At 52.5% G+C, this 14665-nt stretch overlaps 2 protein-coding genes across 4 annotated transcripts in view; both read right to left on the bottom strand.

Annotated features, from left to right (window-relative positions):
• LOC127588025 (ras-related protein Rab-24-like) overlaps nt 1-14665 on the bottom strand; it is a 75778-nt gene that overhangs the window by 21455 nt on the left and 39658 nt on the right. The gene's annotated exons all lie outside the window — the stretch shown is intronic.
• Nucleotides 3700-14361, bottom strand: LOC127587991 (fibroblast growth factor receptor 4-like). 3 transcript variants are annotated; one of them, XM_052046474.1, is made up of 21 exons: nt 13791-14361; nt 12726-12930; nt 10576-10745; nt 10355-10505; nt 10206-10256; nt 9540-9800; nt 9311-9400; nt 9064-9230; nt 8846-8969; nt 7868-8058; nt 7642-7780; nt 7366-7559; nt 7149-7294; nt 6796-6917; nt 6589-6699; nt 6316-6506; nt 4958-5080; nt 4626-4696; nt 4416-4553; nt 4216-4321; nt 3700-3920 (listed from the first exon to the last, which is right to left on the bottom strand). In XM_052046474.1, the coding sequence occupies exons 2-21, from the start codon at nt 12814-12816 to the stop codon at nt 3744-3746; spliced, it is 2814 nt and encodes a 937-aa protein (XP_051902434.1). In that variant the 5' UTR covers nt 12817-12930; nt 13791-14361; the 3' UTR covers nt 3700-3743. The 3 variants fall into 3 exon arrangements, with proteins under 3 accessions (XP_051902434.1, XP_051902435.1, XP_051902436.1); XM_052046475.1 differs by lacking the exon at nt 13791-14361 and adding an exon at nt 13055-13169; XM_052046476.1 differs by lacking the exons at nt 10206-10256; nt 13791-14361 and having other exon boundaries at nt 12726-13200.

The raw sequence follows: 14665 nt of genomic DNA, 5'->3' as shown, positions 1-14665 counted from the left end.
GTCTTTTGCAAAAGTCTTGGAGACAATGACTAAGCAGGCAAACAGGGAGGCGGGCGCAGCAAACTGACCTTCGTGGCTGACCGCAACGCCTCCGGATCGCAGCATGGCGACGTTGCGGTTACCGCACCCGCCTCGCAGTCCAGAGATCCGGGTCGGAATCTTTCTCGTTCCAAAAAATCATTCGCGTTAGCTTCTTTGAATTGTCTATCGGTGCAAATTCGGTAACGCACCGTGCGCGGCCTGTGATTGGCCGACCGAAATGAAAACGGAGGCTCGCACGCGAGACGGCGCCGGGGCCGCCGCGCTATTTTGGGCCGGCCTGGCGACCGTGAAATGTAAGTTAAAGGCTGTTTGGGTTGGCCCCCCCGAACGTACAGACATGGAAGCATAATGACAGGCTTGTAAAATCACACACACGCACGCTGCAGTGGAACATGTTGTTTTAAACTTTCAACCAAAACACTGAGCGTGTTGTTTCTCCTTTCTCCAAAATATAGGCTTCAAAATGTTCTTGGCTGTTTTCATACAGACTAAGAAGCTAAAAGTGGCACTTGAGGCTTTACGCAACATTCCAATTTGCCGCAAGAGTTTTTTTTTTTTTTTGCCTGAATGACTCCTAAAACTTCTGGCGACTGTTCACATTCCAAGACGAAGGACTTTTACAATCAAGTCGTTTTGCCTGTAAAGTGAAGTCAGAGATTTGTTCTTAACAAACTTTTTTTTCCTTTCTTCCCCCTCTCCTCATGATCGACATACTGTCCCGACCAAATCTCATCTTGTTCAGTGCAACTGCCACCTGCGTCCAAATTAAACAAATCGGATGTGCTCGAGTGAGCCAATTTTGCCGTCATTCCACTGAGGCCAAAATGACTCCGCAATGGCTCCTTCAAACAAAATGGCCGACCTCCTGTGGGTTGTTGGGGGTTTTTTTCCCCCCAGACATCAGTTTTTGGGACTTGACAAGAAAATTTCATGTTCTGAAGTCCAACAGCCTTTGAGGGCTTTTTCTCTCTCTCTCTCTCCCTCAAATAATTCTCCAAACTTCTCATGGAGCCTCCCAGAATTTGCCGGAAAGGTGATGGCTCGTGATCTGGATGAAAAACTCCAAGAACTCCAAAGGGGCAAAATGCACATCTCATCCATCCCTTTCTGTGACTCTTCCAGTGTCCCCGTCTCTTTGTTCCAATCTTCTGATGACACAATGAGCACCCCTGATATCTGAATTTCGAGCCCACCCCCAACCCCTCGCCCTGCTCGAGGGAACTTTTCCAGTTTTTTTTTTTTTTCTTTTTACACGAAAAGCCATCAAGGATGTTCAAGTTGCTACATGGCTTACAAAGTGAGCAAAATGCTGCATGCGTGTGGCTGAAATAAGTGGTTGCGAAGAAAAGCCAAGCAGGAAATGAAGATGAAAAGCCAAGCGGAGAGGATGTGGCTCGAGCTTTCTGTCCAACGTGTTCTGCACTCTGTTCAAACTCGACATGCCCTATTTTTTTTTTTCTCTCACTCTCCCCAGCTCCCGAAAGTGCTAAAACGACAACACCGGGAACGCCAAACGTTGACAACGGTGTCGTTCTGATGCGATGCGGGCGTCGAGCCAAAATGGCCGACGGCCCCTCTTCCCCGTTGAATGGTTTCAATGTGCTTTACTTGCATTTGATATCGAAATTATACACCCGCGCATTTTTGATTGCGCTTGTCCATTTTTTTTATATAATGGTAACGGGAGTGTTATCTATATAAAATATAATGGAGGGGGGGTGGTCTTTCAAAGTCAGGAAGACCCCGGGGTGCCCACAGACCAACATTTATCGTGCGTGAGCACTTTTACGCGCAAGCGCGGACACGTAGGCGGAGGACCACACAGTGTGTGTGCACACGTGTTCCGATGCGCTCACGCGAAGCACACACAGAGCCAACGACGAGGCGCAGGCGTACGGAAAGCCGCCGGCCGGCGAGGACGCCTCGACGGCTACTGCCCGCTTCTTGACCTTTGACCCCTGGCCGCCGGTCTCCCTCCCCCCCCACGTCCCGTCGCGCCGTTTCGCCCTCTCAAGGGCCCCGTCTGTCTCTCGTCTGCCTCATGTCACTTTCTTTCTCATTTGCTTTTTCTTTCTCCCTCGCAGGCACAGAAGCTGCGTTGTCCCACTTTCTCCCGGTGCCACAAACGCCACTTGGCCGCTCATTTACGAAAAAGGTCATACAAATAACTAAATACATAAATAGTGCTATTACAAGTAAGTCAAAGAATTCAAAAGAAAGTATTTAGTGGTCTAAAAAAATGAAAAACAATGATTGCTATTCATGAACATTCTCATGAAAATCCGATTGAAAAAGGTTTGGCTAAGAAGACGGGATATATTTCTTTATTTCTAACTTTTTAAAAAAATCTTATGATAAGATAGAAAAATTACACAGAAAATAATTTAAATAAAATTGCTGAAATGAACCTAAAATATATTTCAGAAAAAATAAAAACTAAATGCTATCAAAAATGTCAATATTTGAAAACAGATATTCCAAAACAATCTTAAGTACTTTTAACAAATCTAATAAATTATCTTATTTAAAATATTTTTGAGGAACTTAAAAAAAATCTTATTTATGAAATATTAAATGGTATTCATAAATATTTTTAAGAAAAAAAAAGAAGCTATTTTTAAAAAGTCACTAAAAATGCAGCTGCTCGTATTAAGATTTTCACATTTCAAAGATGGCGCCCTTGATGAAGATGCGGGGCTTGTTTGAGGGTCTGGATGTGTGTGTGTGTGTGTGTTGGTGAGGAGGGGGGGCATAAAAAGAGCCCCTCTTTCTTCATTTGCACATAAGCTATCACGGGCTCACGTGCACGCCCATTTTAAAGGCCCTCATTGTTGAAGCAGCCCGAGAACCTTCTCGCCCGGCGACCCCCTTGGTGGCTCTCGGGGTGGGGGGGGACTTGGGTGAAGGGTTAGTGCCTCACAAAGGAGGTAGCCCAGCTCGCCCCCGCCTGACCGATCCCACCCCGTTGCCTTCCTCCATCTATGCTCCTCTATTTCAACCCTAAACACCCCCCCCCCCCCTCCCTCCTCACCATGCACACACACTGGAGGGGTGCAGTGGGCTTGGGATCCTCACAGTGTCCCCAAACCTTTACTGCAGACAATCAGTGACCTCATTATTAACAAAAATAAAATAAGGTGAAGCAAAAAAAAAAAAAACTTATCGTGGAGGTTTTTGGTCCAAACATTTGAGGCTCACTCCATTTTGTGTCATACAAAATAATTTATAAAGGCATTAAAGGTGTATTTGCATTACCGCCTGATGATATATACATACAATATTTTATTGTTCTAATATATTCACAGGAAATCATCAATTCAGACACTTCCTCCAACTTCTTTTTTTTTCTTCTTTTTAGCACAAGAGATCCTGAGTTTTAAGACTTTTTTGTTTTTAAATAAGCAAGACGAAAGTAAAATCATCTTATATAGAGAGATTTATAATTAACAATCGCTTCTTTTTAACATAGCAAAATAAATCTATATATCTTTTTTTTTTTCCTTGTTAAAATAAAATGTCTTTCAAAATAACATTTGGGGGAGAGGCGGGCGAGTGGTGGCGGGCCCCCCGCTCCGAGCTCCTCGTGGCACGTTTTTGTGTGTTTGTGCCGCAGTTGACCAAAAACGTCCCGGCGGTTGCTGTCCAAAATCCATCAGTGCTCCATTCAAAAAGCCAAAACGCGTCCTGCCGGCACAGGGGCCTTAGCGGGGTACCGTCTTGGGGTCCCCGCGGGGGCGCGCGACCTGGTAGCCCAGCAGGCACGGCTCAGTGGACAGCGCGTCGTGCGTGAAGACCGAGTCGTTGTCGGACGAGCACGAGCTGGATGTGTCCTCGCACGACGGCGAGTACTGCTCGAAGGGTGTCGACAGGTCCAAGTACTGCACAGAGACCGCAAAGAGGAAACAACCATTGGACGGTTCTGTTGCCAGAAGTGGGCAAATTCCGGGGGGGGGGGCTTCACGGCTACGTTTGGATTTGCAAACAAACAAGTCAGGGGGGGGGGCTCTGCTGTAAAAGCAACGTGTACAATTGTTAATGATTTGTGTTTTAGCTAGTTAGCTTAGCTTCATTTGGTTTGGTTGTAATGGGCAATTTGAAAACCGGTTCATTGCGTTGCGTCAGTTAGCTAACATTCCCCTTCTCTCATCTTAGCCTTGCAGACGTCGCGCTTACCTCATCGGAGATGGACAGCAGCACCTTGTCCAGCTCCTCCACCAGCTGTTTAAAGGTGGGCCTCTGGATGGGAACCGCATGCCAGCACTCGCGCATCATCATGTAGCTTCACAGGACACACGCAAAAAAGCCCCCCAATAAATATTCGCCAGTAGACAAAGTGAACCGACACCTTCCCTTTGGCCCCTTTCTCAGCTTACAGTTCATGGGTGCAGTTGGAGGGCTTATCCATGCGGTGTCCTTCTTTCAGCAGCTTAAAGAGCTCCTCGACGGGAATGCCGGGATATGGCGAGCCCCCCAGGGTGAAGATCTCCCACGTGAGCACGCCAAACGACCACCTGCCAAATAAGGTGAGCGCTTCTGAATGACACTCGGATCGTTTGTGACGGTCGGCGGCATGTGGCGCTCACACGTCGCTCTGGTGCGTGTAGACCCGGTCGAACAAGGCCTCGGGTGCCATCCACTTCACCGGCAGGCGTCCCTGCGCACAGATACAGATTAGATCGCCGCCCCCCCCTTCATGGGTTGCCGTGCCAACACAGCTGCGAGCATTTAAAACGCCGACTTTCATTGTCTGACTGTAAAAAATCAGGGAGGCGTCCCTGCTCAAGTCTGGCCAAAGCCAGCCAGCCCCCCTGCGCCTTTCCCTCCTTTCTAATTACGTCCCATTCCGCTGCCTGCCAATCAAGAGCTCAACGTCTGACTGGCGTCTGGAAGTACAGTAGGAGGAGCCAAGACTCACGTTGGTGGTCTTTTTGTAGTAGTCGATCTGGTGGACGCCCCTTGCCAGGCCGAAGTCGGCGATTTTCATCACGTTGTCCTCGGTCACCAGGACGTTCCTGGCCGCCAAATCTCGGTGGATGCACTGCCAAAATAAAAACAGAGGGATGGGATGGGGGGGCGGGGGCAGAGGGGCGATGGTTTCAGACGTCAGGCTCAGAAAAACTCCCTCGAACTAACAAAACGAGAGCAGAACCCAGGGACTGTCTGTGGGGCGACCGTTTGTCTCGACCTGTTATGTTGAGGTGGACTGACGGAAGACATCGACGGTTATGTGGCAGGACGAGGACATGGACGGACCGTGCAAACGTCACACAAGGAGGCCGCGGCCCAGAAACTCAAAACTATAAGGCCCATGTGCTAAACCCGAGCCCTGGTCTACGAGTGGTTCATGTCAAATTGGAGTGTTATGTATTTATTTATTTTTACTGCCAAGCGAAATGTCATCAAGCAGGCCGACTTGTACTCAAGGCAAACACCTTGATGGAGAAATGCGTGAGTGTCAAGGAAAAGGGGGGCGTGGGGGCTTGAAAGACCCGGTTTATGCGACTTGAATGGCCATCATTTAAGTTTATTTTGGTTTTCGTTGGAAATAGACTCTTGCTTTCTGCAAGAGCGGCCTTGGTTTTTGCGGGCCTCCCCATAATGGAGGGTTACTTTGAGGCTCCGGCAGTGGCCTCGCAGCCCAGAAACCCGATGCCTCCGCCCAGACAGTCTGTTTGCTAACAGATTTATGGCGGTGCTAAAAGGGACAAAAGCCCGAAGACGGCGGGGACGGACAGATGGACGCAGAAGAGTAAACAGGACTGGAGTCTGAGACGGCGGCTGGCAGACAAAGAAGCGTGTTGATGAGTGAGAGCAGAGGGCACGCTGGTGAAAATGACAAGAAAAGAAAGATGGGAGGAGGGGGTGGGGGGGTATCAAGAATATTGCAAAAAAGACCCATCTGGACTAGAGCACTTTTGTGCATTTTGACCCTTTCGGGCCATCCAATTATGAGGCTTCGTGTTCCCAACGTCGTTGGCTGCGCTTGCTATCCAGGCTCATAAAGGCATTCTAGTGGTCGCATTAGCATCGGATCCCGCAACCAGTGGTCCAAAACCACCGACCAGAAAACATCCGGCTTCTGCGCTACATAAACAACTTTTAAAATCTCCAAACTCGATACGGCCTTGTGGCTCATGCTTCAGGCAACCGCCATCTCACCGATTTTGGGAAGTCTAGAAAAGCTTCGGATCGTATCCGCCACTATAAAATGGGGGCAGTCTGTCAGACTGTACTGAGAAACCGGCCCAAATCTTCTTTCAAGTCGAGACGTACCCGTTTAGAGGCCAGGTATTCCATCCCTCGGGCCACCTGGTAGGCACAAGACAGCAAATCCTTGAAGGTGAGCTGCTCCTCAGGCACCTTGGTGACGTCGAAAGTGTAGTCCATGCCCGGAGGCCGTCGCGCTCGCAAGTACTCGCGCAGGCTGCCTTTCGAGGCGTACTCCACCAGTACGTACAGGGGTCCTGGTTCCGCAAAGAGAAGGTGGAAACGGGGTCAAGCCCGCGGCCGCCCCGTGTTCAGGGCGTCATCGTGGCGCCAACTCACCCTCCTGCGTGCAGACTCCAAGCAGGTTGATGATGTTCTTGTGTTTGTCCATCACCTTCATCAGCTCCATTTCGGAGATGAGGTCAGCGAGATCTTTGTCCGTGGCATCGTCTGTAGCAGTCGAAACAAACCTTTTTTGCTTTTTGAACAGGCACAAACCGCGAAGTAATCTCTTCAGGTTGGAATTTTGAAATGCAACATTCTTACCTTTAAGCATTTTCACCGCCACAGTGGTGGCCTGGTCCGGAGAGTCCTTGTTGATGCCGTAGGCCTCGGCTCGAACCACTTGGCCGAAGCAGCCTTCCCCCAGAGGTTTCCCCAGCGTTAAGCTGGAGGACAGGACGGCAGTTGGTTAAAAATAAGAGCGTCCGCTTGAAAATTCTGCGCCGCCATAATTTGGGGCTACGATTTCTTCAAACATAGGTTCCTTTTTAGGTCCCGCCGCATGAGCTGCAATTTACATTTGAAGACAAATGTTTTTGAGGCTCAAGACGCAGCTATTGGACGTGAGCGATTTTAGCACAAGCTACAACGGAAGACGTCCTCTCGGCTTATCTTACTTGTCCCTGGGGAACTCCCAGTCGGGGTCGTGCGGTAATTCAAACTCCATCACTCCGGCCAGCATGGGAGAGCAGCTCGATGAAAGGCGGGCCACCCTCATCAAAGACGCACTGGACTTTCCTGATGAGTTGGAGTCCACCGAGTACTAAAAGCAAGAGGCAACTTGAGCTCTTGAGCTGTCGACTCAGGAAGACCAACTTTGGCCGCCATGCGCACCTGCCGGCGCAGCGGGAACTTGGAAAGCTTCTGGACCGGGAGGGCGTCAAACGGCTCCCGTCGGGGGTGGACTTGCATCCGACACAAAACCGCGATGACGGCGGCCATGATCAGAGCCAGGAAACCACAGGCGTAGATGATGATGTCCGTGTACTTGGTCTCGATGCTGTCCGGGGAGTCTGCGGCTTCTTCCTCTGCGGGAAGTTGGGAACCGTTATTCAAACGTGGGCGCCCAAGGGGTTGTCGCATCGGCCGAGAATGAGGTTTTGCCTTTACCCGAAAGGACGGTGAGCCAAGCCGACTGGTAGGCAAAACCGATGGAATTTCCAGCCAGACAGGTGTACTCTCCCGCGTCCTCCGTGGTGATTTTAGACAGGTAGAGCACCTCCACCTCAGACATGTTGAGACTGCCGGTCTATGTGAAATGTCCAAGACAAAAGAGAGGTCAGAACCCAGAAGCTTGCCGCAGCACAAGACCGCGGGCATGCCAAGGTCCACCGACCTTGAGAACCTGGACGTACGGTGTCCCGTCAGGTCCGTATCGGCTCCCGTTCCTCTCGATGTGTTTGAGCCACTGGATGTGTGGCTGCGCATCACTGTAGACTTTGCACTGGAACTGGACGTCACTGCCCACTACTGCCGTGGTGTTGGCCGGTAGACCCGCCTGCAGGATGGGCCGATGGGGCGAGCGCTCTGAAGGCAAAAGAGCAAAGGTCCAACCCGAGCTACCTTCATTATTTGGGGTTGAAAAGGGATTCCGGGGGCAGGGTTTCAGAAATAGCGCTCATCGCAGGGCTCCGCGGTGTAATGTGAAAGACAACTATTCAGACTTGGTCACGGTCTTCCTCAACTAGTTGTCCGGGTCACATTCAAGCTGGGGAATTAAAAACAAAAAGGCCACCCGGCTCCCTTTGGTCTCATTCTCTGATCTCGTTAAGTGTCTCGTTAGTCCCCCCTCCCCCCAGCCAGCCGGGAAAGGGAAACTGACCCCGCTGTGGATGCAGGGCCAACAAATGAGCAAACAAGCCCACCACCCTCCTCTATCTCCAGTCACAGGTCAGGTAGAAAACTGCTTTGGACGCCTGACTGTCCGCATCCCGCGCGCCACGGCTGACGCCAGGCGCCGCGTCGCCTTTCCCTCCCTCCCTCCCCCGTCCCCTCGCCGATTATCCTCTCCCTCACACTGGACGCTTTCATTTGGAGGTGTGATGCTTTTTCCACAAGAGCGAAGTAATGACCGCCGCTGGAGCTGCCATGAATACGCTCAGTCAGATGGCACGGCTTGCCTTGAAATCCAAACTTTTAAGATCCCATTCGTTTTATGGACCGAGTGTTTACAACCTCAGCCCGGGGCAACATTACTTTTTAGTTTTTTTTGCATGCACGAGCCAGTTCCGAAGCTGTAAAAATGTTCTTGGGGGCGAACCCCCACAACGCACCGACCCCCGGCCCGGACTGACCTCAAATCTCTGAATCTTACCTAGGACATCAAGGACATAGCTGTGAGAAATTGCCCCGTATTTGTTTTCCACCACGCAGGTGTAATTTCCTCTGTCTGAAGGCACAACACTCTCCATCACCAAGCTCCAGTGTTGATGCCTCAGCTTGCAAAAAAAACAAAACAAACAAAAAACATCAGGCGACGATTCGTACTCGTCCAGAAAGGGGCAATCCGAAGAAGAAAGGAATTCATATTACCTTGATGCCCCCGATACGGTGCTCGCCTCTGAACTCCCTGCCGTTTTTGAGCCACCGAATACTGGGCAAAGGGCTCCCCATGGCCGGGCAACGAAACTTCACCGTGTTGCCCGCCGGGACGGCGTACAGCTTCTTTTCCATCCTCTGGGTGTGGGTCCAGTAAGGACCTGCCAAGACCAGACCGCGCATCAAGTTCCAGCTTTGGGTGGACTTTACAAAGAAGTTACATCGCCGACCACCAACGCACCTCTCGAGAGGTCAACTTGGTCGTTTTCGATCTCGGACGATGAGTCGTCCAAACCGTTGTCCTCGTCATCGTCTCCTGAGCCCAGCGAGTCTACAAAGTGAGACGAGTGAATGGCAGCTGCTCCTTTGCCACGGCGTGATTTCCTGAGCGACCGCGTCCCGGGCGGATACGACTCGCACTGTACGGCGAACGCCAAGGTGCGGATTGGTTATTTCCTTTTGCGTCTTACCGGTCACGGTGACAGTGAAGTTCTTCACGGGCCCTCTGGTTCCACGCAGGGTGCACACATAGACTCCCGAGTCCTCGTCCGTGATGTCGGCGATCTCCAAGACAGCGCCACGGAGCTGGATTCGGGGCGCGGGCACCAGCCGGTTTCCCTCTTTGTACCAGTTGACCGCCATGCCCGGCCGAGTGGGCGTGTCACAGCGCAATTTCAGGACTTGGCCCGGCTCCAGCAGGACACGCTGTGCCGTGTGCCCAATCAGGACGTCTGTTTAGAATGAGCACAAAAAGGTTAGGGTGCAACTCCCACCGACAATGCGGTTTGACCTCAGGAACTACTTGCGGACGCTGCGCATTTGACCAACCCGGATGAAAAATCAGTCCCCTAGGTTGGCTAGCACTTGGCGAGCCCTCACCGCTCAGTGAGATTACCCCCCGCACCCTCCAACAAATGACCTTGCCAAGGAGATGACGTCTGACCGAACGACCTGACCCTCTAAAGCCAATGAACATGTCGCAGTGTGACAGTACACCGAGCGCAAAGCCAAGGAGGCGGGGTGGTGAAGGTTCACTGGAGATCCGCTAGGTCTCACTTACTTCCGTTCCGCTCACATTTCCGATGAACGTGTCCACCTAATTTCAGTTTGGGAAAAGCTTTGACGCACGACGTTACCTTGTGCGATCATTGTTTCTGTCATGTCCACCATTTTGGGAACGATGGGACCTGCGCTAGAGGGTTGTCGTGTTGCAAGTGACGGCCGTTGATGTCTGACCCTTAGTGAGCCAGCGGACTTAAGGTCCTTAAGGTCCTTAAGGTCTTACCTGGCAGGACTTCCAGCCACGCCGACCGCATGGCTTGCACGGTTCTCCCTTTGTGTTTGCTTTCGGCCACGCAGACATATTCGCCGGCGTCCTCTCGGCGGATGTCGGACAGATGCAAGGCGTTCAACTTGGATGCGTTGCTCCGCAGGGGCTGAAGGCAAGGTGGCTTTTAGATAGGCGCCTTGGGTAAGAGGTGACTTTTTTTGCGGTTTGCCGCTCACCGTCAGGGGTCTGAGGCCCCGGCCCGGTCCCTCGAGCTCCACCTTAAGCCACTGCACCCGAGTGGATGCCGGCCGGTGGACTTTACACAGCAACTTGGCCTGACCGGTCACCGTCGCTGTGATGTTTTCCGGGTAACCTGCCACGATCAGAGGTCTGGACATCTGAAGAACTGGAAGGTGAAAAAACACATGCTGAATGTTAGAGCTACTGTTAGAATCCGGGTCCCTGCAGGTGTTAAGAACAAAACCGCTGTTGCACATCCCGCCGGTTTTAGGTGCCCCCCCGACCCCCAAACATCCGGCAGCGGAAGAACATTGTGTTCCTATCCAACTGAGGCCGCTTCATGCCACTAGGAAGTGGCGATAGAGTGCGCAGATAACCCGGCTCCTATCGTGTCACCATCGGCCACAGTGGACTCCATTCATCGGGTCACTCGCTCCATTCATGTGCTCGCTTGCTCGCTGCGCTCGCAGCATATGCGCTCCCCCCCGGCCGGGGACCTCCATTACCGCTCAGTCACTCAGAACGAGCAATTTTCCAGGGCAATTTTCTGTTTGATTGCTTCCTGCGAGCGCTTGGTGAAAAGGCAATCTGTTCTCCTGTCAGAGTGAAGTGCGGACCAACTGCCCCAAAGTACACACGCCGCTAATGTACTCGGGAACAAAATGCACAATCGCAACATTGAGCCTTGCAGGGGGAGGAAAAAAAAACCCCACAACAAAACGGCAGACTGCACGGAAACACAAATCGGTTGATTCCCAAAGTTCGGGCGACGCTTGGGTCGTCGCCGCGTCGGGACTCGCGCTAATGAACTTGCAAGGGGGCGGGGACAGCCGTGCCCCGCCGCTGAACTTGCGGCGGGGTGTGAATAATCACCCAGAGGCGAGGGGGCAAGCGAAACAAGGCACAAACACAAACAAACTGCGAGACAGAGGCGACCGGGTGGAGGGCCGGCAGTTCCATCGCCAAGTCCATCAGCCATGATCCACCGGTTGACTTGGCAATTTCCAATTCCCCACTTTTGCTCGTGTTCTAACACGTTCCCGCGGAAGGCTGGAATGCATCTTCAAAGTCCTGGTCTGTCTCTGATCCATCTTCATTCATGGCCCTTGCAAATCAAGTGACCGGCTGGGTGTCTCTGGATCAAGCCCCAGCTAGCCCGGCCTCCGTGCTTGATGCCACCCAGCAAGCACCAACGTTGTCTTTTGCCGGTCCCGTCGACACCCCAAAAACACCTGATATTAAATTCCATCTGTGGAATACATCACTGCCGCCTTCCTCCTCCTCTTCTTCTTCTTCCTCCGCAGCCGGCGTGCGACCTGGCAGATTGACACTTCCGATCCTCGAGGCTGGCGGCAGATCGGGTAGCACTTTTCCCGGCAGCCAAAACACACTTTGCTCCCTGCGCTCTCCATCTCGCAGGAGGTGACGAGACTTGGAATTTACAGTGGAAGCACCTAACTTACTTTGGAATAGACCCAAGCGGAGAACCCCCACCCCCCCACGGCTCCATCCAACATATCTCCTTTTTGCCATGCAGGAACGCATCCAGTTTGTGGTTGAGTGAAGGGAACTGGGCGGAAATGAACATGTTTTTCACTCAGGGGTGGCCCGGTGCTTCGCACGTCTGCTTCACGATTCTGAGTGCCTCTTTGAATCTGGTCTCCGGTCGCGCTGTGTGGAGTCTGCGTGTTTTCTCTGCGCTTAGGGTGGCTTTCGACGGGTACTCCAGCTTCCTCCCGCATTGGAAAAACACACGTCGGGTTCACCGAAGACTCGAAATTGTACATCGGTGTGAACGTCAATGCATCGTGTCTGAAAACCAAGTCTAGGCTGCACCGCGCCTCTCTCTCCCGAGGTCGGGTGGTAAAGGCCCCCCAAGCGGGGGCGACAGAAAACAAACGCGGGAACGAAACCCGAAAACCAAAGCGGGGTTCTTCCTGCTGTGAGGCAGAGATCCAAACCACCCAACTCGGCATTGTCTTCGGGCTCTTTAGCAAAGCGTTCCTGCTGATAGATTGGTGCCAGTACCCGATCGAAGAGCCAATTCGGTGTCAGAGATTCTGCTGCCGGTCACCCAGACATCTCCCGCTGGTGAAAACAATGCCCGCCTCGACAAAAGTCCCGTCGCCTTCCTTCTTTTCTTTACCTTTGGTTCTTGCCGCTCCGTCGCGGGACCTGGCCCAGACCCGGTCTGAGCAGCAGAGCAGGAGCAGGCACAAGGCGCACAGCCTCGCCATGCCGATCTTCTCCAGGCTCGTTCCAAGGCTACGACGTCAACGCGGGAAGCCCGGACCTGGCCTCACCCGCCGGCTACTGGCATCGGCGACGCCGCCGGTCCTCAAGTCCGGAACCTGCGAAGGCAAAAGAAAAATTTGGGACCCAATCCAACCTAAGGAGCGACTGCTTGGACTGGTAGCAGCTGCGTTCTGAACCAGATGTCCTGCGAGCTGTCCCCGCTCGTCTGTTCAGTCCTACATTGTCCAGGGCTCTCCCCTCTGCGTCATGAACGAGGGGCCGAGCTGTTACCTCCTGTTGTTTGTCGACGGACGGCGCTAAGGGCCGACCCCTGACCGCGGGGGAAGAAAACACTTGAAACTTGCCAGGGAGACGCGGAATATGAAGGTCAATGAAGCGTCTCCCGCTAATTGATCAATCCGCGCGCTTTCTCGTGGACGTTTTGAGGCAAACCGACGACGGCGACGCCGTAAAACCTTCTGGCTGATATTCGGCTTTACAAAATAGCCGCGCTGGGATCGGAGTCTCGACGGGATCCGTCGTTTTTCCGTCCACGTGACATCTCGGCTCTCTTAAATGCAAATCCGGAGTTATCCGGGGCCCTTCTCGTCGCAACAGGCGGCCAATCGGCCTCCGAACGTGATGAAACGAGTGGTTTCCAGGAGCAAAAAAGCGCATCGGAGGAGAAACAAGAAAATTACTTTTGAAGTTTCGAGTCGGGAGGAGCATTCCCCTTTTTTTTTTTGGTGACACTTTTTCACAGTTGTGAAGCGTGCAAATGTGCCAAAAGTCCAAACTCCGCGCACTGCAGCCCGGCGCTCTTCAGGTCGGGTTCAATGTCTACGGCGCTCATTTCGCTGGCTTGGATTTGCCAAAAGCAGCCTCGTCTTTCAACGCAAATGAACTTGAAACGGCGGGTGAAGTTTGGGGCGAGGAAATGAATGAAAAGCACACCTTGAAGCTCTTGTTTCCTTACCGGCTCTTTTTTGTTGTTGTTGTTGTTTTTCGGGGAGGACTCACTCCTTAGTCCAGTCCTGAAATGCTGAAATCCTCATTTAGCTTCTTTTTGGGTAGTCCACCGGTGTCTGTTTCAAAGCAAAAGGAGCGACCAGAAAATCACGTTTCTTGTGCGGATTCCCGTCTGGGCAGCCTTAGAAATCCATCCCGCGCCGCCCCCCCCCTCTCTCGCTCCGCCGCCTCCTCCCCTCGAGTGGCGACAGCTGCCGGGTCCCTGGTGCGAGGAGCGGGTACAATCACTCAAAGTACATCCATGGAAGGGAGCACACAAGGGGAAGCTACAAGGGTCCTCCCCCCGCTGACCGCCGCGACGGTTATCCGCTGCAGCGTCTCACGGCGCCTTTTTTTTTTAGGGGGGGGGGGGGCTGAGCTGGTGCCTCTCTTTTTTTTTTTTTTAGTTACGCGGCGTCCACGGGTGTCCCCTTCTTGTCGTCTTCCTGAGCGGACCTCCGCCAAGGCTCGGCTGGCTCGGTCGACTTTTTGGGAGAGAGCGTCCGCGTGCGTCCGCGCTGCAGCTCGGCTCCGACTGCACTGCCGCCACCCCAGCAGCCGGCGCGCACTCGCAGCCACAACAACAATGGTCCGAGTGGCTGGGGGAGGGCGCGTGTATGTGGGCGGAGGGAGCGGGGGGTGAACTTCTGCCCCCCCCCTTCTCCCCTCGATGCACTCCCCCCCATCGTCTTCAAATCAAGAAAAACAAAAAAAGCCTAAAACACCTTGTGAACTCATCTTTTATATCCAACACCCCCCCCCACAATTATTTTGACTCTTGATTAGTTTTTTCATCTAGCCACATCCGTCGTAAATCGGGTTATCAAAACATTACCCATTTAT

This window comes from Hippocampus zosterae, chromosome 16 (assembly GCF_025434085.1).
Source record: "Hippocampus zosterae strain Florida chromosome 16, ASM2543408v3, whole genome shotgun sequence".
Classification (NCBI taxonomy): Eukaryota; Metazoa; Chordata; class Actinopteri; order Syngnathiformes; family Syngnathidae; genus Hippocampus; species Hippocampus zosterae.
Note: the sequence above shows the minus strand (reverse complement) of the source record. Positions and strands in the feature narration are given on the sequence as shown.

Bases quoted from the DNA above. Each gene is read 5' to 3' on its own strand.
- LOC127587991 (XM_052046474.1), bottom strand. From the start codon at position 12,816: ATGGCGAGGCTGTGCGCCTTGTGCCTGCTCCTGCTCTGCTGCTCAGAC. The intron at 10,257-10,354 runs GTAAGACCTTAA...CCTCTAGCGCAG, and splicing joins GTGGCTGGAAGTCCTGCCAG to GTCCCATCGTTCCCAAAATG. The intron at 8,970-9,063 runs GTAATATGAATT...TTTTTTTGCAAG, and splicing joins ACCGTATCGGGGGCATCAAG to CTGAGGCATCAACACTGGAG.